General features: G+C 39.5%; 3 protein-coding genes across 6 annotated transcripts; 1 reads left to right on the top strand and 2 right to left on the bottom strand.

The window, feature by feature from the left end:
* The first annotated feature begins 1,546 nt into the window (after window positions 1-1,546).
* Window positions 1,547-3,580, top strand: LOC112165036 (protein trichome birefringence-like 31). Its single transcript, XM_024301417.2, has 5 exons — window positions 1,547-1,982; window positions 2,318-2,489; window positions 2,590-2,789; window positions 2,908-3,054; window positions 3,126-3,580. The coding sequence occupies exons 1-5, from the start codon at window positions 1,606-1,608 to the stop codon at window positions 3,478-3,480; spliced, it is 1,251 nt and encodes a 416-aa protein (XP_024157185.1). The 5' UTR covers window positions 1,547-1,605; the 3' UTR covers window positions 3,481-3,580.
* Window positions 3,551-9,059, bottom strand: LOC112165035. 3 transcript variants are annotated; one of them, XM_024301415.2, is made up of 7 exons: window positions 8,914-9,059; window positions 8,048-8,236; window positions 7,331-7,442; window positions 5,330-7,220; window positions 5,116-5,232; window positions 4,202-4,356; window positions 3,551-3,918 (listed from the first exon to the last, which is right to left on the bottom strand). In XM_024301415.2, exons 3-7 carry the CDS (start codon window positions 7,424-7,426, stop codon window positions 3,751-3,753), a joined length of 2,427 nt encoding a protein of 808 aa, XP_024157183.1. In that variant the 5' UTR covers window positions 7,427-7,442; window positions 8,048-8,236; window positions 8,914-9,059; the 3' UTR covers window positions 3,551-3,750. The 3 variants fall into 3 exon arrangements, with proteins under 3 accessions (XP_024157183.1, XP_024157182.1, XP_024157184.1); XM_024301414.2 differs by having other exon boundaries at window positions 8,132-8,236; XM_024301416.2 differs by lacking the exon at window positions 8,048-8,236 and having other exon boundaries at window positions 8,914-9,047.
* A 3,258-nt stretch (window positions 9,060-12,317) lies between these two features.
* Window positions 12,318-15,183, bottom strand: LOC112202426 (UBP1-associated protein 2C). Of its 2 annotated transcripts, none has more exons than XM_024343439.2 (2): window positions 13,776-15,183; window positions 12,318-12,711 (listed from the first exon to the last, which is right to left on the bottom strand). In XM_024343439.2, the coding sequence occupies exon 1, from the start codon at window positions 15,079-15,081 to the stop codon at window positions 13,777-13,779; it is 1,305 nt and encodes a 434-aa protein (XP_024199207.1). In that variant the 5' UTR covers window positions 15,082-15,183; the 3' UTR covers window positions 12,318-12,711; window position 13,776. The 2 variants fall into 2 exon arrangements, with proteins under 2 accessions (XP_024199207.1, XP_040361294.1); XM_040505360.1 differs by lacking the exon at window positions 12,318-12,711 and adding an exon at window positions 12,743-13,678.
* Between the last annotated feature and the right edge of the window lie 5,463 nt (window positions 15,184-20,646).

Below are 20,646 nucleotides of genomic sequence, written 5' to 3'. Positions count from 1 at the left end.
CTAAGGCACTAGTTTTTGCGACCCAAACAAAAATTAAACAATACTTTGGGTCATAGAGATCCATTCTGTTCTAACCCACAGCAAAGATGGAGTCCCACTCCCTAATCCAATGAGCCCAAGAACCACAAAGTAGTCCAAGGCCCAAGTGGCCCAGTCCGTCCACAGTTTGAGTGGAGTAGTGGAGAAAACGGCGTTGCCGCCGCACCGACCACCACCTCCACATCCATCTCCCCCTTCCATGCTGCCATTGCTGACTTCATCATCAATAGCCACATCGCCCCAGTCATCACCACCAAGGCACGCACCCCCTATAGCAACGCCGACATCACAAGCCGCACCACCAGTCCGCCACAAACCAGCGCTGGCCTATTACGTGCAATAGTTAAAAGAAGAGATTTAGTTATAATAACATCTACTAAAATATTGACCGAAACACTATATTTAAGGAACATTTGTATAGTATCAATTTTATCCATAAGTGGGATCTCCAGGACTGGAGTTTCGTACTCATGTGCTGTTCTCAAGTTCGATTGTCTGAGAAGCTCTTTGGATTTGATAGATTGGTTTCTGATCCGAAATTTTTACCTCAAGAGCATATCCTTACTGCCCTACATACTGAACTCTTAATGGTGAACATTATTTGATCAAAAGACTACGTATGGTATGTGCATACTTTTCTAACATATATTTATTAGAGTGACTATACAGACTTGAGGCCAGCCATACCAATTCTTATTTTAACCAAAAAAAATATATATATATATACATGTGTGTACATATTTTTTATCACCTCAATATTTATATTTATATAAGTTTGACTTTAAATTGTATCATTGTCAAATATGACCAAGTAAAGACGTGTAGAAGGTAGATTGAGATCTAAGCAATAGTGGAGGGTGGTGAAGTTACCAACCAAATGCTTCTCAAGTCTTAACCCCCTGGATTACTTGACAAGCATGCAAGTGTTAAAATGTGTTTTAGATGTATACATGCTTAACTGTCCGTCTCATTTTGTTCAAACTTCAAACCAAAACTTCGTGAATATAATTTTGCAAAATATTATATTGCAATAAACCGAGTCTCAAATAATAATATACTAGAAAGATTTATAATTCTATTTTATAACTAGTAAACAATCAAAAATAACTTCAGATGGTAGTCTATTATGATATTTTAATTATTTCATCATCAACAACTCTTTACCCTTGTTTGGCATATATTTGTGAAATATTGAAGTACTACTAAACATCAAACATGTAAGCACTTCCAACTTTCCAAGTGCTTTTCACAGGAAGCACTTGAAAGAGTTCAGGTCCTTCTCACAAAGTACTACTAAACATGAACCATTTAACAGAACTTCTCTCAAATTGAATGTTACTACCTCAATGGCCTAGATCAGAACTCAAAGAGTGACAGCCTTATTTCAATATAAAATGAGAGGTATACGTGAAAACTTGATCCTACCAACTGGTGGTTGCATGTATAGCTTTCACCAAACAGACTTAAAACCCAAGGCAGGGGCATGTTCAAAATACTTAACCTGGAAAATGTCTCTTAACAATCAAGCACAAACCATACCTATGTTTTTCATCATCACCTTCCCAAATGACAAAGCAGGTCTCTCTTGATCGTCGCATCCAATCGCTCCTCCCTGTTGCATTGGCTTCTCTGCTTGTCCTTGGGACCACCCGACTATTCCTGGACACGTTGAAGAGCAACCACAGTTTTGTGTTTCAGCTATATGGCAGGTCAAGAGGTCAAGGAGAGAGACCAGCAGTGATTGTTTCCCCCGAGGACTGCATTGATGAAAGTTGTAATGTTTTTGAAGGAAAATGGGTATGGGATAACGAGTCATATGCTCCTCACTATACAGAAGAGAGCTGCCCCTACTTGGTGAAACAGGTTACATGTCAAAAGAATGGTAGGCCTGATTCTTACTACAAGAATTGGAGATGGCAACCCAATGACTGCAGCCTCCCAAGGTAAAGAAACTATCTTCTTCTTAGTAAGCGTATACTTTTAGTGTAGAAGTTTATTAGAGCATCCACCTGAAAAACTAATTGGCGATGATGGAGGATCCAAGGACCCTTAAAGATATCGAGGCAATGCTTAAGATTTCCTTTATGCATTTTGAATGTAAAAGTGTGCACCGATAACAACCAAGGAACTATGGAATGAAGTAAAAAACATACGTAGAAATTAGAATGAAACAACTGGAACTATGGAACTTGTACTATAGGTTTACATATATGGGATGTGGGTGGTGTCATTTCACGTCTTTAGTTTTCCTAGTAACCGGCATTCGTTTTGAATTCAGGTTTGATCCATTGAAGCTACTACAGATTTTGAGAGGCAAAAGACTAATGTTTGTTGGAGACTCAGTACAGAGAGGCCAGTTTGAATCCATGGTCTGTATGGTACAATCTATACTTCCTCAACGAAAGAAATCGCTCCAAAGGGTTCCACCTAGGAAGATATTCACAATCAAGGTAAACTGCAACAAATAGCTTAACACTTGCTCGGTAACATTTTCGTTATTGGTTTTTGGTAAAACCATTAAGTTGGTTTTCATTTTTTTTCCTTTGACAGGAGTTCGATGCCTCCATTGAGTACTACTGGGCTCCCTTTATTGTGGAGTCAATTTCAGATCATGCAACGAAGCATACTGTACTAAAACGGTTGGTGAAGCTCGATTCCATAGCTAAGCATGGCAAGCACTGGGAAGGAGTAGATATTTTGGTGTTTGAGAGCTATGTATGGTGGATGCACAAGCCTACAATCAATGCCACGTGAGTAACATGCGCTCTGTACTTTGGTTGGCCATTATTTGTGAACCTTGAGCTGAGAATGAGATTCCAAATCTAAAATAATGCGCTTAAGTTTGTTTATTTCTGTTGTTTTCCACAGATATGGATCTCCAAACGATGTCCAAGAATATAATGTCACTACTGCATATAAATTGGCATTACAGACTTGGGCAGAATGGTTAGAATCAAGTATAAACCCAGAAAGGCAAAAGGTCTTCTTCATGAGTATGTCTCCAACACATCTATGGTGAGTTTCATTGAAGCATTTTCAAAAGAATAAAGTTGAACAAAACCGAAACATAATGATTTCTTCTGTAGGAGCTGGGAATGGAGGCCTGGCAGTGATGAAAACTGCTACAATGAGTCCTATCCAATTCAAGGTTCATATTGGGGTACTGGTTCGAACACCAAAATCATGGATATTATAGATGATACGTTGCAGGATTTGAAAGTTAAGGTTACATTTTTGAACATCACACAATTGTCTGAGTACAGAAAAGATGCACACACATCAGTTTATGGGGAACGCAAGGGCAAGCTCCTGACGAAGGAACAAAGATCTGATCCAAAAAACTTTGCCGATTGCATTCACTGGTGCTTACCTGGAGTTCCAGATACATGGAACGAAATTTTGTACGCACATTTGTTAAAGAGTCACCAAAATTTTTTGTAACTCGAAGTTAGCAGTTGAGTCTTTGCTAAACCAATGAGTTGTAGTAATGCAAAAAAGAAGAAAAAAGAGCGAGACATCCAATATCACCTGTATTAACTCATATGTTCCTCTTTATCACATATATCTTGGAACCAATACTAACCCATCTACCACTATTTAGTCGGCTTGATCACTCGATCACTTTCCGACATGTTTTATCTGTAAGGCAAGCAGCCTTGTAACCGGTCCAATACTCCAATTTCATTTAATTACATAGACAAATTATATTGCTTACAGAAGCTCCCATTCAGAGTCGCCTGCATGATGAGTTCCCGAATTTTCCTTGTTAGAAGTTGCTTCTTGGCTGGAATCTAAACCAGTATCTCCAAACCAAATCGCTAGCTGTTCGTACTCCTTCACCAACCTCTTCTTTGATGTAAAAGCATCCTGGATTTGTTTCTGTATTTGACACAAAACATGGATTCAGTAAAGCTCATCTTGCTAAAAACCACAAGCTTAATTTTTGTTGATAAGCCATTGATTCTTATGACAGTTCAGATCAGTGACTAATCTAAATCTCAAGGACTCCCAACAAATATGCAATTCTTCAAAAAAAATACAGAAGCATATTATCGCATAATTTAAATGCCAACGTGAAATGAAGCATGCTGTCTTCTTTATCTTCTAAAATTGCACTTCCTTTAACTAAATATAACATCACCAAAAGAGAGGTGGAGTATACCTTGTATGATCTTTGCTTTCTTGCTCTCTGAGAAATAGCATGAAGTACACTATCCTCTACATTGACACAGCTTTCCTCAATCTTCACCTTATCATGCAAGTCAATGCTTTCCATGTGACAGTAAGCAATATCAGAACTTGATTCATCCAAACATCCTGTAAATGATTTACAATATTTGAGAACAGGTGACATCTAAAACACATCAAAGAAACCATATACAAGGGATAGTTGTGGTCTAAACAGTTGGCTTAGTTTCCATTCTGCAATAATACCCCAAGGAGCATACAACTGTGAAGCCATAATACCAAAATTAATTCATGCCAGGCTTTATTATTTTAAGAACCATTCTGTAATATTTTTCTGCATTTCTATTATCTATAAGCAAGTTGTGATCTTTGGTTCCTGTTTGTATTTGCATCTGATACCATTTGCACATTTTAAAGGTACACTGCAATCTTATTCCAACTCCAAAGTATCTATTTTTGAAATCGCATATGCTTGTACTCCAACACAACATTAAGATGCACTGGTGCAGAACACAAGAAAAAAGGCACTGACCGACTAGGGCGATGCAGTTCTTAAAGCTTTGGTATCTACGCCTCCTCTATTTAGGTATTTTTAGAACCTAGAAGCCAAAGGAGGACTAAAATTGGGGAGTTGCTGAAACATACTCTTACAGTCTTAAGCCAAAAGCCAAAATGGACCAGAAAGATCTAGATTACCTTTTAATTGAACTATAAATCTAGGTTTACTTAATAGTAGCAAGATTGAAACAGAACTAGTTATCACATCACTATTGTTGTTACTACTGCCAAAGTTGGAGGAAGGAAACAGATTTTGGGTCTTGGTATCTTATGGGTGGGAGAGAACAGAGGAAACAAATGTAAGTACCACATGCATATTGAATTGCATACCAGTATCTGCAGAGGACACTACAGCCTCATGTTGAACGGACTCACAGATCTTGACTTGCTGTTTTCCAGAAGGTACTGTCAGAGGCATGGTCTCTGTGATTCTGGAAGTGCCTTCTTCTGTAAAATATAATTTAATGAATACCCATTGTGAAATTGAAGCAACTATACATATATAACAAAAATATAATAACTAATTAGCCGAAAAAATACTGACCAATCGATAGCACACTGCTGAATGAAGAGAGTCGAACTTCAGTGTCCTTAGTCTTACTGGACACAGTTAGGGCTGGAGCTGATGATGAGAATCCATCCGAGCTATCAGAAACACATCTAGCGTAGCCACCAGAACTATGACAAAACATGACTTCCACAGATAACAATTCAGGTGAATTTTCAGTGAACTTAAGAAATTCCTTTGCATTGGAACTGCCGAAGGACGGAAGTCCAATCTCCGCTGCAGCATTCTCTCCAGGGACTACTGAACAGGCTACTTCAGAAGTATCTTTTGAAGCACCAGAAACACATTGGATATCATCAGAAAACTCATCCCAAGCTGGCGAGCTTAGCTGGAATTCAGACTCCACGCCATGTGCTGAATTGTCACATACGACCTCAGACATATCACAAACACAACCAGCCACCTCACTAGAATTAGGACATAACAATGCTTCTGTGGATAACTTTTGAGGTGAATCCTCAGAGACCCTTAGTGGTTTGGCATTGGAGCAGTTGAAGGATGTTAAGCCAACCTCCTCTATAGAATTCTCCCCTGAGGAGACCATTCCAGAAGTTGTATTTGCACCACCAGAATTACACTCAGTTTCATTTGCAAAGCTATCCCAAGCAGTCGAGTCTAGCTGAGATTCAAACTCCAAACTATGTGCTGAGGTTTCACGCGCAACATCAGAGAAATTAGAGACAAAACTGACCCCCTCAACAGAGTTATGACAAAACATTGCTTCCTGGGTTAACTTTTCAGGTGAATTTTCAGAGATCCTAAGAGATTCCTTTGCATTGGATCTGCTGAAGGATGCAAGTACAACATCCTCTGTAGTATTCTCCGCAGAGACAACTGAAAAGGACATTTCAGAAGTGGAATTCAAAGCACCAGAAACGCATTCAATTTCATCAACATAGTCATCCCAAAGGGTCCAGTTTTGCAGAGATTCAAACTCCCCTTCATGTACTGGGGTTTCAGGTCCAAACGTAGACAAAACAGCATGTTTATTTTCATCATTTCTTTGATCAGATACCCCAATTGATGACATCGTAATGTGTTCTACCACACCAGAAGAGGTCGACTCCAGCAATATAGGTGCATACTCCTTTGTGGAAAATTCTTCTTTGTTCGCATCTGAGTTTTCATTTGTCAAATTGCCATCAATTTTTCCCATGCATAAGATTGACTCTGAGCCTTCAAGAGTATCCATGGAAGTCGGAGAACTGAGTTGCTCTAAAAGGTGAGATTGGCAAGAGACAAGATTCAGCTGGTTTTCTGGATCCATTACTTTGGGCTCCATTTTGGAGACCATTACAGTTGAAACACCAGACACACACTCAACTTCAGCAGAAAAGTTATCATGCCTTGATTTTTGCTCCAATTCACCAGTGGAGGTTTCAACCTCAGAAAAATCTGCCTGTCTGTTTTCATATTTACTATGAACTGATGACTCTGCAATATGTTCTTCACCACCAGGAGAAGTTAACTTTGACAGAATTGGTTTGTCCACGGCCGAGTTTTCATTTGTCAGAATGTCGTCAACCTTTCCTATGCTTAAGTTGGAGTCTGACTCCTCAAGATTATCCATAGAAGTTAGAGAACTAAGTTGGTCCCCAAGGTGATGTTCACTTGAGGCAAGACTCGGCTGGCTTGTCACAGGATCTATTATATTGGGCTCTGTAGATGATTGCTTTTCAGTTGCATCAACAGACTTTTCCTGAAAGCTTTTCGTTGTCGTAGTACTAACAGTAGCATTCTTTTCAATAACCACAACTTCAGCCACATGTTTGACAGGATTCCCTAAAGGAGGAAGTAGATCAGAACAGAGTTTCTTCACATTTTTACCCACTGAATGCATCTGGTTTTCCACATATTTAATTGTATCCTGTGAACAAAATATATTTAAACATCGTCAGAATTATTGACCACTTCCATTAATGCTTTGCAGAAAAACAAAACCAGACACCTATCCTTTTGGATATGTTTCCTGATTACCTGTTTTACAATATCATCCACCTCATGGCAGATTGCTTCAAACTTCTGGTAAATGTTTCCGACCCATTTTGGACCTTTGAATTTTAAATCCATCATGAATGGTGAAATTCACCTACAGCCAGTCATATTATATAATTAATGATTTACATCACTCATATGTTCTAAGAAGGAAGATAAAGGTCAACATCCTAGCTCCAAAAACTACATTGCGAAAGTGAAATATGCATCCCAATTCAATGAGGAAAAAGTGAAAACTTTTCCTAAAACAAAAATAACTGAACAACACCACAAGGAGACCAAATTTTGTTTTATCACCTCTCTAGTATGATTTCAGAATCCATAGTCTCCAAAATCAATTTAATCAACATGAAAGAAAATAATCTGTCTATAGTACATGTAACAGCAGTAGTGGGGGGGCGGGAAGCAAAACTTATTTATGAGGGTGCAGCACCATTAGTAATGAGATTAAAAAGAGATTTACAAGTACCATACTATAATAAACACAAAGTGCACATCCAAGTTACAAGTACTCAAAAAATAAGGTCATTAAGTACTAAAAAAATAAGGTCATTAAGTAGTGTTTTACAACTACTGAGACTCAGAGGTCTCAGTAAGTCAAAGAGAGAAAATTTGCCAAGTAATAAACAAGTGTGCCGGTAAGTTTACAAACAGCAGAACACAAGAAAAATTATGGCAATATAAGGTTAGGGGAAGCACCTAGTAAAACACACGACAAAAGCAATCAGCACAAGAGTTCTTCAGGAATAAAACCAAGCCAAAAATAGAATCAAGCAAGCAAACCTGGCACAGAAAAAGTGCATGACAAGATCTACAGATGAAACACTATTTATGATTTGATGTAATAAGATTAGATGTACAGAACCAGGAAAGCAAGGTCTTGACAACCTGCAAAAAGAATTGGAAGGTCAGCGTTTTGAAGAACACAAAGAAGAGAGATATATATTCATACATCCAAGGTAATCATCGCTTCAGTGGTTGTATGTTTATGTAGTTGTCTGAGGATAACATTAAAGCGCACTTACTTATCGATATGCCACATTGTATGCAAAAAAGATATCATCATCCTATTTGTTGCAATTTTCAATTTCTTCTCAAACTACACAGAAATTGCACAAATTTTTTTATAATCTTAATCAAATTAGAGACATTCGCCTATTCTTTATCACTTAAATCCCACAAACACAGCTGAAACTTGGTGTTTCTAGCGCTTCTTCAGTGTGCACCACATAATTACTGCGAAAGCCTCAAGCAACACTCATATCTTTCTACTTCAGTGACAAACAAAATTCACCATAATTCCATACACATGTGCATTCTCATCAGGCAATCCCACAGAAAAACAGAGTCTTCCAGAAAAAGCTTAGGTATTGTCACAACTAGATTATCAATTTAGTTTGATCATACTAGGAAAGTAGTAATCCAAAACCCAACACCCAATTGTTATGGTTCTGGAAAAAGGAGTTTTCTTTTCGAAGAGAAAATCAAAGAGTGTAAATTAAGTGGAAAAGGTTGGAAATTTGAATGAAAACAGAGGCCGAGAAAAGGAAGAAGAAGAGGGTTACCGGAACTGTAGCAGGTGCTGAGTTGCAGAGAGTGTCGCCGGCGAGCTCAGGCGATCATGGAGAGAGAAGCAAAGAGGTTTAGGAAGAAAGAGACAGGGTTTTAAGGAGGCTTGTTTATTTATTATTGTTAGAATTAAGTAGTCTCCGACTCAAATTTGATGAGGTAGTCCCATTACACGTCAGCTCTCTCCAGAGAAAAAAGAAAAAAAAGAAATTTTTCTTTTTTTTCGGAATATGATTGATAGGGACGTAGGAAAAAGTGGGACCATCTTTTTGTTTTTTTTTCCTTTGCTTTTGCTCCTGGTCTTTGATCTTTTTTTTCTTTTTGTTCTTTTAGCTTAATTTGTTTTGCCTTCCTAAAACTCTCTTTTTTTGGCCAACTTTCTTTAACTGCTCTTTCTAACTACTTTTATTTTTTTTAATTTTTTTGTAATAAAAGGCTGGTGCGGCTGCTCTCAAGCATTGATTAATGAAACTGTCAAATACAAAATCTCTACAATAAGAATTTAGAGTATTTCCCTACTTTTATTTTTCTAATGACTTTTATAGATGTAAAATCATTGTAACGTTTGCTAAATTGTATGATAGATTATCTTTTCAGCTCAAAAAAAAAAAAAAATTGTTTCAAGATTGGCCAGAGTTAAAAACTAGATAGCTTCAGTATTTTAATCGGTATGATTTTATCTTTACACGTAATTATATGAGTAGTTTGAACACTTTATGATTCATTATGAACTTTGAAAAATATTAGCAATTTTTTAAATTCATCACATAACATTATGAATTTAGACAAACGAACAAAGTAGGATTAAGTTGTCAATGCACTCTTTAAAGTCCTCCTCGTAGCACTAGGTAAATTATACTTGTTTGACTTGCACCACATATCATTAAGAAATTAGACCAGCTTTGTTCAATTGAGATCGGACCATAAAAATCCCCACATAGCATTAGGAGATTAGACAATCAAACGACGCGACTATCTAAGCACTCTTCACAGTTCTCCACGTAGATTTGTGGGATTAGCAAATTGAACAAGCTAGCTTATAGCCTATAATGCTACTCTTTAAAGTTGCAGCATTGTGGAATTAGACAGTTGGACAAGCTTGTTAGTGTTGGTCAGGTTTGTTCAATTGTCCAATTGAAGACCCTCACCACGAAGACAAGGGTGAAGTAGCAAAAGCGACCTTTAGAATCATGCTTAGGGAAAGTCATGCACGTTCAATTTCCTCATCAATATGATCCTTTTTTTTAATCACTTCAGGTCTAATAGATGTGAACCTTTGAGACAATGGTTGACATGGTGAACGAACTATTGGGGCGGCTGTTATCCTCAGAAGTACGTTCTTTATATCACTATATACAGACAAATTTGATAACGAAGGAGATAAGAACGATATCACAAGGCATTTGGTTCCCAAAACCACTTATTACTAACTTTTGAGGGGCACTGTACAACCATTTCACTTTAAGATAAAGCACTTGAGCTTAAGAATACAACTACATATGCTTTGCAGAAATACGCCATCACCATGAGAAAGAGAACCAATGTATTGCCTTGCCCGCTTTAAAGTGCACTAGAAAACAGCAAGCTTTACAAATCATCATGACTCAGCTTGATCTGGCATCAACATATCATCTCCACTTGGGACTCCTCATATTCCACAATATGACCATGTCCTCGCCCCGCCAAACAACAACAAACAGAAAACACGGAGTGAAAATGGGGCAAAATGATGGTAATAGCCAAATAATTGTACAGCTTTGGGGTCACATCTGTTAGACTTGAATCTATGTTGCACAAAATGAAATTGTCTGGCAAAAAAATGAAAGCCAACAATACACAGGCCGAAATCCCTGCCAAAACTAGGGGAAATTCTACCGTGTAGATCGGCTCCACACAGAGCTAGAGTTGCAGACTAGTTCCATGCAGTGGTGAACTCCACCACTACAGGGAGTTAGTTGACCACATGCATTCGATGTATTGATGCATTACTAGCACAGTAAAAATTCCTGTGGAAATATTTTCCCATTATCATCGTTTTCTTCCCATCATCATCACACAGCTACAGAACCCCCCCCCCCCCCCATATGAGAGCAAAAAATGATTCAAAGTCAAGGAGACTATCAATATTCTTCAATCCAAAGAGAAACACAGAAGAAAAGACTACAGGCCAGATATGCCCACACTTGCACAATCGAACACATAACTGGATAGGGTACCATCAATAGTTGGTCAAACTCACATAATTACTTGAACACCATCCCATTTTACTATAGGAACCACAGAAACAGGGAAAACTAAGTCTGCCTCAATCATTGCAGATATTCCACAACCAGTCACAAATTCAATCACTCCTTCAAACCACCTAAATAAATGAACAAAAAATACACAACACAAAGCAAAGAACAAGTATTCCAATAGCCCACGAGGACATGCCAATAAAACTTGAACCATGATTTTGGGATCACAAACCCTCTGGTCCATTAAACAAATGCAGAATGGAAAACAATCACCAAAATCCTCCTTCCCACCAAAAAGAAAAGAGAACACCACATGAACCAACACAGATCAACGAATCTACAATTGCAGTTGATGCTTTTGCGAGTGTCACCAATCAGTGTATGAGAGGGTAAAAAAAGCTAGTACCACCGATTTTCACTCGAGATCTTCTCTGTTAACAAAACAATGCTCCTTTAACAAAACCAGAAAACACCACATGAACCGACACAGATCAACCAGCCTACAATTGCAGTCGATGCATTTCAAGTGTCACCAATCAGAGTGTATGAGAGGGTATAAAAAGCTATTACCATCATTTTTCACTCAAGATCTTCTATGTTAACAAAAGTACAAAACAATTGAGCTCTTTTAACAACACCAGGAAACACCACATGAACCAACATGAATCAACCAACCTACAATTGCAGTCAATGTTTTTCAAGTGTCACCAATCAGAGTGCATGAGAGGGTAAAATAAGCTATTACCATCTCTTTTCATTCAAGATCTTCTATGTTAACAAAACAATTGAGCTCTTTTAACAAAACCATCACAAGCTCAATGAACATGAACATAGACCAGAAAAGATCTGCTTCAACTTATTTCATGTTGACCAACTCCAATGATAAATCATACCCTCAAATGGGTATTCAATTGAAATAAATCCAGAAACTCTGACAACCGCCACAAACAACTCCCAGTTAAGACCAAGGTCATGGGCACTAAAATATGGCCAATACAGCCAATACAAAGGTACCGAAATCCCTGCAGTGGGGTTGAGACCTGATGATAGAAACCTGTGTCTTCACCGAAACGGTAAGGATAACCTCACCAGCACAACTTCACAATTACATGAAGATAATATGCTTACTTAAAAGCGTTTCTAATACACAATAACAGCAATACTTAAACCCAGAAGCAACCAGCTTGAAATCCTCCATACAAATAAAGCCACATCAAAAATAACAGAATCTTCGAGTACAACCACCACCATACATATTTTCTCATAAAGTAAAAGAAAATATAAACTTATAATTCTATGAAATAAAACTATACTTCATAAAATAAAATAAAAAAAGCAAGCAACACTTCGGTTCCTGACAGAATACAAACTAATCTATTTTAGTCACGCTGGCTACCATTACTCAGAAATGACCTACATCTTAAAAGGTGCAGATGCACAGAGGAAGTGGCGATAAAAGCACAGCTAATACAATCATCAAACGAGAGCATATACTCTGCAATCACGCAAATCACCAGAACCACATAAAGCATCAGCTCCCAACAAGCGTTCATACACCTGAATCAAATATTCATCAACTCAATTCATCATTCAATTCAACCATAAACCACGCAAACAGCTCAACACAACAACCATGCAAATCAGAGTTCACCCAAAATGAAGTAAATAATCAACACAAAGCATGCAATGTGTTTTTCCTAGTAACTTGGAAAATAGGAATTGGAAAGAATACCAAATATTTTGAATGTTGAGGTGACAACACAAAGAAAATTGGCTGGTAAAGCAAGAATGCTGACAGGCCAAAATAGTAATCACTAATCGTAAGAAAAATGATAGTGCCAGAACAGTGAAGTTGCTACACATCAAAATTTTGAAGACAAATTTCAGTCTTATACCAAGTTAGTTTTCCAAAACACGTTTTGAACAGACATGATCATCAATAAAAAATGATGGATTGATACAAATATAACAAGTTAGAAGGTTTTGAAAGAAACATCACCAATAAAATATGAAAAGGTTGCTGGATAGAAATTTTGAAGCTAGTAAATTAGTAAAATATATTGAACTTTTTATACTCTATGGATATGAGGGAAGTAACTCTATTACATCTGGTTTTACTATTACTATGTCCCATTCAGGAGCTGTTACGATATGTGCAGATCCAATAGGTGGCAAATTGAGAAAACAAAACACAACTACTCCACTAGCCATAAAAATAAAAAATTAATCATCTTACTAATTATTCTCAAATCCGACTTCTCCGCCTTTTTAAATTTACTCACAAACAAGAAGTCAAGGCATGTACCACTACTAAAGGAAAGCCGAAAACACCCATCCATCTATAGAAAACAGTTATCTGAATAAGAATTCACAAAGTCACTCACAGACAGGCGAATTATCACAGAAACTAGTGAGAAACAAACAAAAAACACCCCAAGCAAATCAACAACCAAATGCAATGCAACAAAAACCAAAAAGTACCAAACAAATGCAGGATACTCGAAAAATAAAGCAACGACCATACCTCAGTAATACGACCTCAACAACCAAATGCAATGCAACAAAAACCAAAAAGTACCAAACAAATGCAGGATACTCGAAAAATAAAGCAACGACCATACCTCAGTAATACGGTGCATTGGGATACATTCCCCCAGGAGGAACCCTTGGCAAGGGCGATGTACCTGGCTGGTGGTGTTGATTCTGAAATGCTGACAGGCCATAAGGTCCACCATCAGGATACCTACCAGAAGGCAACCCACCTGAGCTCGGTGGCAATCCATACAAAGACGACCCAGTACCACCAGTGCCGCTACCAGGAGCTCCACCACCCAGGCCTCCACTACCTAGTCCAGCACCACCAACTCCACCCAACCCACCAGCACCACCCAAACCATATCCTGTAGAACCCGGCCCACCGTAATTATAAGCACCACCCAGCCCAGAACCATACCCACCACTCCCCGGCCCCTGATTTCCCACAGATGACAGCCCCGGTCCACCCAGAGGATGATGCCCCAACGGAGGTTGGCCACCCGAAAACCCCCCATACCCAAACCCACCGGGCCCGCCATACTGCCCAGGCATCGACGACGGCGGAGCCATCCCCATCCCATCTCCATGGGCATTGGGTCCACCCACGGACCCCTGACCGGCACCACCGTCGGCACCGCCGCCACCCATCTTGGGCTTCTTCCCATCGCTAGCAAACTTACAATTCAACTGCCTCCCCTCAATGTTCTTAATCGGATCAACCAGGGCCTTCTGCGCACCCTCCGGAGACTTGTACACAAACAAAGCATAGCCTTTGCACTTGCCGGTCTGCTTATCAAACCCTAGCGGCCCCTCCTCAACCTCGCCGTACTGTGCGAAATGCGCCAGCAGCTTATCCGCCGCCATCTCATACGGCACATTGGCCACGTAGATCTTCCGGAGCGAGACGTCGACGGGGTTGACGGAGGCGGTGGTGGAGCCCTGGTTGCCGGCGGCGGCGAGCTGGGTGACGGTCATGCGGCCGTCGATCTTCTTGCTGGGCTCCTTGAGGGCGAGGTAGGCGGCGTCGACGTGCTTGAAGGTGACGAAGCCGTAGCCTTTGCTCTTGCCGGTGTTCTTGTCGAGAATGACGATGGCTTCCTCGAGCTCGCCGTAGGCGGAGAAGAGGCTGCGGAGGCCCTCGGTGGTGGTGTCCCAGCCGAGGCCGCGGATGAAGAGCTTGCGCTGGGCGGTGTCGGGATCGGCGATCAATCGGACGGCGTCGAGGACGTCGGAGTGGCGGGAGATGGCGTCGAGGAGGACGTCGATGAGCTGATCGGGGGTGAATCGCTCGATGATTTTCCGGGCGTCTTCGCGATCGAGCTTGGGGATGGAGGGGTCGGTGTCCAAAACGACGCCGTTCTCGTCGAGCTTGCGCTTCTTGGTTGGGTCCATTTTTGGGGCAAGGATAAACCCTAACGCTCACCCTTGGAAGGAATCGAGATAGAAGAAAAGAGTGACGGCTACTGAGAGTTTTTACTGTTTCGTTTGGTTTGGTTTGCCTTGTGTTTATATATAGCTTCGGGATGGGCCGCTGTGGATACTTTGGGCTCTTCTAGTTCTACTGACGAATATTTTCCTAGTTTAAAGAGAATCAGATCTCGCAAAGCACCATTAAATTTCGTTTTGATCGTTGAAACTCATTAAGATTCGTTAAGAGAGTACTAATTATGGGGTCTCACGCTTGATGGGGTCTTGTCGTGTTAAGGGAATGACTAATTAATACCAAACCATTAAGGTAATGTGCATATTCAGATGTTAAAATCAAAATCAAACCATTAAATTTTCGTGTTAATCATTAAAACTCACTAAGATCCATTAAGAAAATAACTAATTAGTTTTAAAAGTTAAAAACAAGAAGCATACCCTAGCGCTGTCACCAGTGGCCTGCAACTCTGCAAGCTTGGGGTCTCCTGTGCCTCTCAACTATCAATTGCTCAGGCGTTTAAGCACAAGGAAGTATACCGCGACCCATTCCAATGGGCAATGGCTTTAAGCTGAGAGATTTTAAAAGATTGGCTCGGTTTCTCTCGCTATGATGTGAATCTATTCAATCCTTCTTGTGATGTCGTGGCTAAGTGATATAAATATGGTTGATTAGGCTGTTCGAGATCGATATACCGGCTGCAAGGACCAGGCTTTGACCTCTATGTGGGTGTATTTGGTCGGGTTGGCAGACGTGGCGCCTATAAAGGCTCATGGTTGTGGTGATGGTCAATAGTGAGAGACTAACGTGATTATTCTAGAGGATGCCGATGGTGTGCGGTAGTGTGAGTCTAGCGTTTCATTCTTTGTTTCAAAAAGTGATAATAAATGCGAGTCAGACCACTCGCAATTGTGCGACCTGATTTGATTTGGTGCCCAAAACACCTTTGCTTGTTTGGCGGGTTGATGACAGTGAGTTGGCCAAATATTCTTAGTTTTGAGTTTAGGATCTGCAAGAGTTTCTCTTCGATTTCGCTCATGGATATGCGTGTTACCCATCTTTTAGGACTGTTGTTCTTAATATCAAGTGGATCGCTGATAACTGCACTCTATGATGAGTCTCAATATATGTGTATAGGGAGTACCACAATTGAGTGTTTTAGACGAGCTGTGCAAGTTGTCCTCGGATGAGGATAGTTTTGATCAATTTTTTGAATTCTTGCTTTCCCTTAAAGCAGACTCCAATTGGTTGATTCATAACTCTAAGGCGTAATTTAGTTCATGAAATTGGAGTATTAGGAAAGAAAACTCAATTCTTTCTTGTGTTTTTGCCGATCTTTTACATCACCCACTAACACATGTGTACAAAAAAAATTTTACATCGGTTTCTGGCCGATGTATATGAGAAAAATTCTAGTAGTGGGTGCTCCCCCTGATTGGAATCTCCCCCTAATCACAACATGCATCTTCTGGTAGCTTGGAAAGTCGACGCATTCCAATACCTTTCATTAACTTCTGAAAGGTACATTTTGGTAGAGATTTGGTGAAGAGATCTGCCAAGTTGACATCTGATCGAATTTTTCTAACTTCAACTTCTTGATGCTTCTGAAGCTCATGAGTGTAGAAAACTTTGGTGCAATGTGTTTTGTTATATCTCTTTTGATGAAACCTGCTTGAATTTGAACTATACACGCTGCATTATCTTCGTGTAAGATTGTAGGAGTGTCTGTTACTGATGATAGACTGCATGTGCTTCGAATATGGCGAATCATTGATCTCAACCAAATGCATTCTCGGCTAGCTTCGTGAAATGCAAGAATTTCTGAGTGATTGGAAGAAGTAGCCACTAGTGATTGCTTCGTAGACCGCCATGAAATTGCCGTATCTCCATAAGTAAAAACGTAACCTGTTTGAGAACGACCTTTGTCTGGATCAGAGAGAAATCCAACATCTGCATATCCAACAATACTCAGACTATTGGTAGATTTACATTTATAAAATAAACCTATGTCCGTTGTACCACGAAGGTAACGCAAAATATGCTTTACACCATTCCAATAGTGCAACATTGGAGCAGAGCTGTATCTTGCCAATAAATTGACTGCAAATGCAATATCTGGTCTAGTGCACTGTGCCAAATAAAGCAAGGCACCTATAGCACTGAGATATGGTACTTCTGGACCAAGGATAATTTCACCTTCTTGTCTTGGACGGAATGGATCTTTCTCAACGTCAAGACATCGAACGACCATTGGGGTGCTTAGTGGATAGGCTTTGTCCATGCCAAATCTTTTCAAAACTTTTTCAGCATAAGTTGATTGATGGACAAGAATCCCACTAGCAAAATGCTTGAATTGCAGACCGAGGCAAAATTTTGTTTTCCCAAGGTCTTTCATTTCAAATTCCTTCTTCAAATATTCTGCAGTCTTTGTGAGCTCTTCGGGGCTCCCAATTATATTCATGTCATCGATATAGACTACCACTATTGCAAAACCAGAATTTGATTTCTTGATAAACACGCAAGGACATATAGGATCGTTAACATATCCCTCCTTAATCAAGTACTCACTGAGACGATTATACCACATTCGTCCAGAATGTTTCAATCCATATAATCACCGTCTTAATTTCATTGAGTACATGTTGCGTGATTTTGCAGTTGCTTCAGGCAACTTAAGTCCTTCTGGGACTTTCATGTATATATCGGTATCTAACTACCTGTATAGATATGCGGTAACAACATCCATAAGTCGCATATCAAGTTTCTCTAAAACTGCTAAACTTATTAGATACCGGAATGTAATAACATCCATAACGGGGAAATAAGTTTCATCATACTCAATCCCAGGCTTTTGTGAAAAACCTTGTGCAACAAGGCGTGCTTTATATCTTGCAATCTCATTTTTCTCATTGCACTTTCTTGTAAATACCCATTTGTAACCAACAGGGTTCACATTGGGTGGTGTTTGGACTACAGGTCCAAAAACACTGCGCTTTTTCAGAGAATCTAGTTATGCTTGGATTGCATCTTTCCATTTGAGCAAATCGTATCTCTGTCTACAATCATCGACAGAGCGAGGTTCAAAGTCATCGCTTTTTACGATCTCAGTAGCTACTGCGAATGAAAATACATCGTCGACGATCGTTTCTCTTCGATCCCGCAATTCATTAGTGTGCACATAATTTATGGAAATTTCCTTATTATCAGGTACCTGAGCCTCTTCAGGGGCTTGTGTCTCATCATGGACACTTTGCTTTTCTGTAATTACATAATCATGAATTGTGGATTGGACATCAACTTTTTGCGCAACAACGTTTTCAAAAGTGATGTCATTATGATTCAGATGTGCCTTTGATCTCCATTTTCTAATAACTGAATCTTTTGAACCCACAGGTCTGCCACGCTTCAGGCGTGCAACAGATGGCTCATTGGCCGCCACACTATTTTTTCCAATTGGGACATCAATCCTCACAGGTGCATTAGCCGCTGGGATGTGTGATCTTGTCACTTTTTCTATATCAGTAAATGCATCAGGCATTGTATTAGCAACATCTTGAAGATAGAGGATCCTTCGCACTTCATTTTCACTTTGTGCGGTGCGATGATCAAAATGAGACATAGTGAGTACATCCCAAGATAATTCACGACATTCTTCAGGAACAGTCATTTCTTCCCCTAACAGCGGGAATAGTGTCTCATCAAAGTGACAATCTGCAAATTGCACAGTAAAGATATCACATGTCAAAGGTTCCAGATATCTAATGATAGGTGGTGAATCGAAACCAACATAGATTCTCAATCTCCGTTGAGGGCCCATTTTAGTACGTTGTGGCTGTGCAATAGGCACATAAACAGCACAACCAAAGATTCTTAGATGAGAGATATTGGGCTGATTCCCAAAAACAAGCTGTAATGGGGAATATTGGTGGTTGGCTATGGGCCTCAACCGAATTAATGATGCCGCATGCAAAATGGCATGTCCCCATGCAGAAGTTGGCAACTTTGTTCTCATTAGTAAAGTGTGCGCGATTATTTGCAGGTGCTTAATAAGAGCTTCTGCTAAGCCATTTTGTGTATGAACATGAGGGACTGGATGCTCAACCTCAATTCCCAATGACATGCAATAATCATCAAATGCTTGAGATGTAAATTCACCAGCATTATCTAATCGAATTGATTTGATAGAATAATCTCGGAATTGTGCTCGTACTTTAATTATATGAGCAAGAAGCTTGGCAAATGCCATATTACGTGTTGACAAGAGACAAACATGCGACCATCTTGTAGAGGCATCAATCAAGACCATAAAATACCGAAATGGTCTGCAAGATGGTTGTATGAGCCCACAAATGTCCCCTTGAATTCTTTGTAAAAATGATGGAGAATTAATATCAATCTTTGCAAAAGATGGCTTAATGATCAACTTTCCTTATGAGCATGCTTTACAAGGATTATTGCTTGGCAAAATAATATTCTTATTCAACAATGGGTGTCCATTGAAATTTGAGATGGTCCTACACATCATGGTGGATCCGAGGTGACCCAAACGGTCATGCCAAAACATAAATGTATGTTGATTAGTGAACTTCTGATTCACGACATGGCATGCCTCAATTGACTTAATGGTTGTATAATACAAACCAGATGATAGGGCAACCAATCTTTCCAATATACGCCTTTGGCTGTAAGTATTGGAAGTAATGCAAAGATATTCCACATTGTTCTCATTTGTGGTTTCTATGTGGTACCCATTCAAGCGTATATTTTTAAAACTCAACAGATTCCTTCTAGATCTGGAGGAGTATAATGCATCTTGAATGAATAATTAAGTACCACTTGGCAATCGAATATAGGCTCTTCCGAAGCCTTCAATTTGGTCTGCAGGACCTGAAATGGTTGTCACTTTAGCTCTTGTCAAACTTAAATTGGAGAAATATTTTCGATCTCGAAGGATCGTGTGCGTGGTCGCACTGTCTACAAGACATATATTTTCTCCATCTTTCTTGAGTTGAGAGCATCCATTTTTCATATTCATGCTTGAATATGAATAAGCCATGTATGTACTCGAAGTTTCAGTTCGAGACTTTATTATTAGAACTTCGATTTGGTTCTGAATTTTGGTGGTTTGAGCTTCGGGTCAAACACTTAGTACTCGAAACTTCGGGTTCGAGACAAACCAACTAGGAACTTCGTGTTTAAACTTTGGTGGTTTGAGCATGGGGTTTAAACGCTTAGCACTCGAAACTTCAGGTTTGAGATAGACCAATTAGTAACTTTCTGTTCTAACTTTTGGTAGTTTGAACTTGGGGTTCAAACGCTTAGCACTCGAAACTTCAGGTTCGAGATAGACCAATTAGGAACTTTGTGTTCTAAATTTTGGCAGTTTGAACTTGGGGTTCAAAGGCTTAGCACTCTAAACTTCAAGTTCGAGATAGACCAATTAGGAACTTTGTGTTCTATTCAAGTTCAAACGCTTAGGACTCGAAACTTCGGGTTCAAAATAGACCAATTAAGAACTTCCAGTTCCTTTAAAT

The sequence above is a fragment of the Rosa chinensis genome, chromosome 5 (genome assembly GCF_002994745.2).
Source record: "Rosa chinensis cultivar Old Blush chromosome 5, RchiOBHm-V2, whole genome shotgun sequence".
Classification (NCBI taxonomy): domain Eukaryota; kingdom Viridiplantae; phylum Streptophyta; class Magnoliopsida; order Rosales; family Rosaceae; genus Rosa; species Rosa chinensis.
This window is presented reverse-complemented; position numbering and strand designations above follow the sequence as displayed.

Excerpts from the sequence above, each read along its gene's own strand:
- LOC112165035 (XM_024301415.2), bottom strand. The coding sequence starts at position 7,426 with ATGATGGATTTAAAATTCAAAGGTCCAAAATGGGTCGGAAACATTTAC. Across the intron at positions 7,221-7,330 it reads TGGATGATATTGTAAAACAG|GATACAATTAAATATGTGGA; the intron begins GTAATCAGGAAA and ends TTTTGTTCACAG. Across the intron at positions 4,357-5,115 it reads AGTGTCCTCTGCAGATACTG|GATGTTTGGATGAATCAAGT; the intron begins GTATGCAATTCA and ends AATCATTTACAG.
- LOC112165036 (XM_024301417.2), top strand. The coding sequence starts at position 1,606 with ATGACAAAGCAGGTCTCTCTTGATCGTCGCATCCAATCGCTCCTCCCT. Across the intron at positions 1,983-2,317 it reads AATGACTGCAGCCTCCCAAG|GTTTGATCCATTGAAGCTAC; the intron begins GTAAAGAAACTA and ends TTTTGAATTCAG. Across the intron at positions 2,790-2,907 it reads AAGCCTACAATCAATGCCAC|ATATGGATCTCCAAACGATG; the intron begins GTGAGTAACATG and ends TGTTTTCCACAG.
- LOC112202426 (XM_024343439.2), bottom strand. The coding sequence starts at position 15,081 with ATGGACCCAACCAAGAAGCGCAAGCTCGACGAGAACGGCGTCGTTTTG.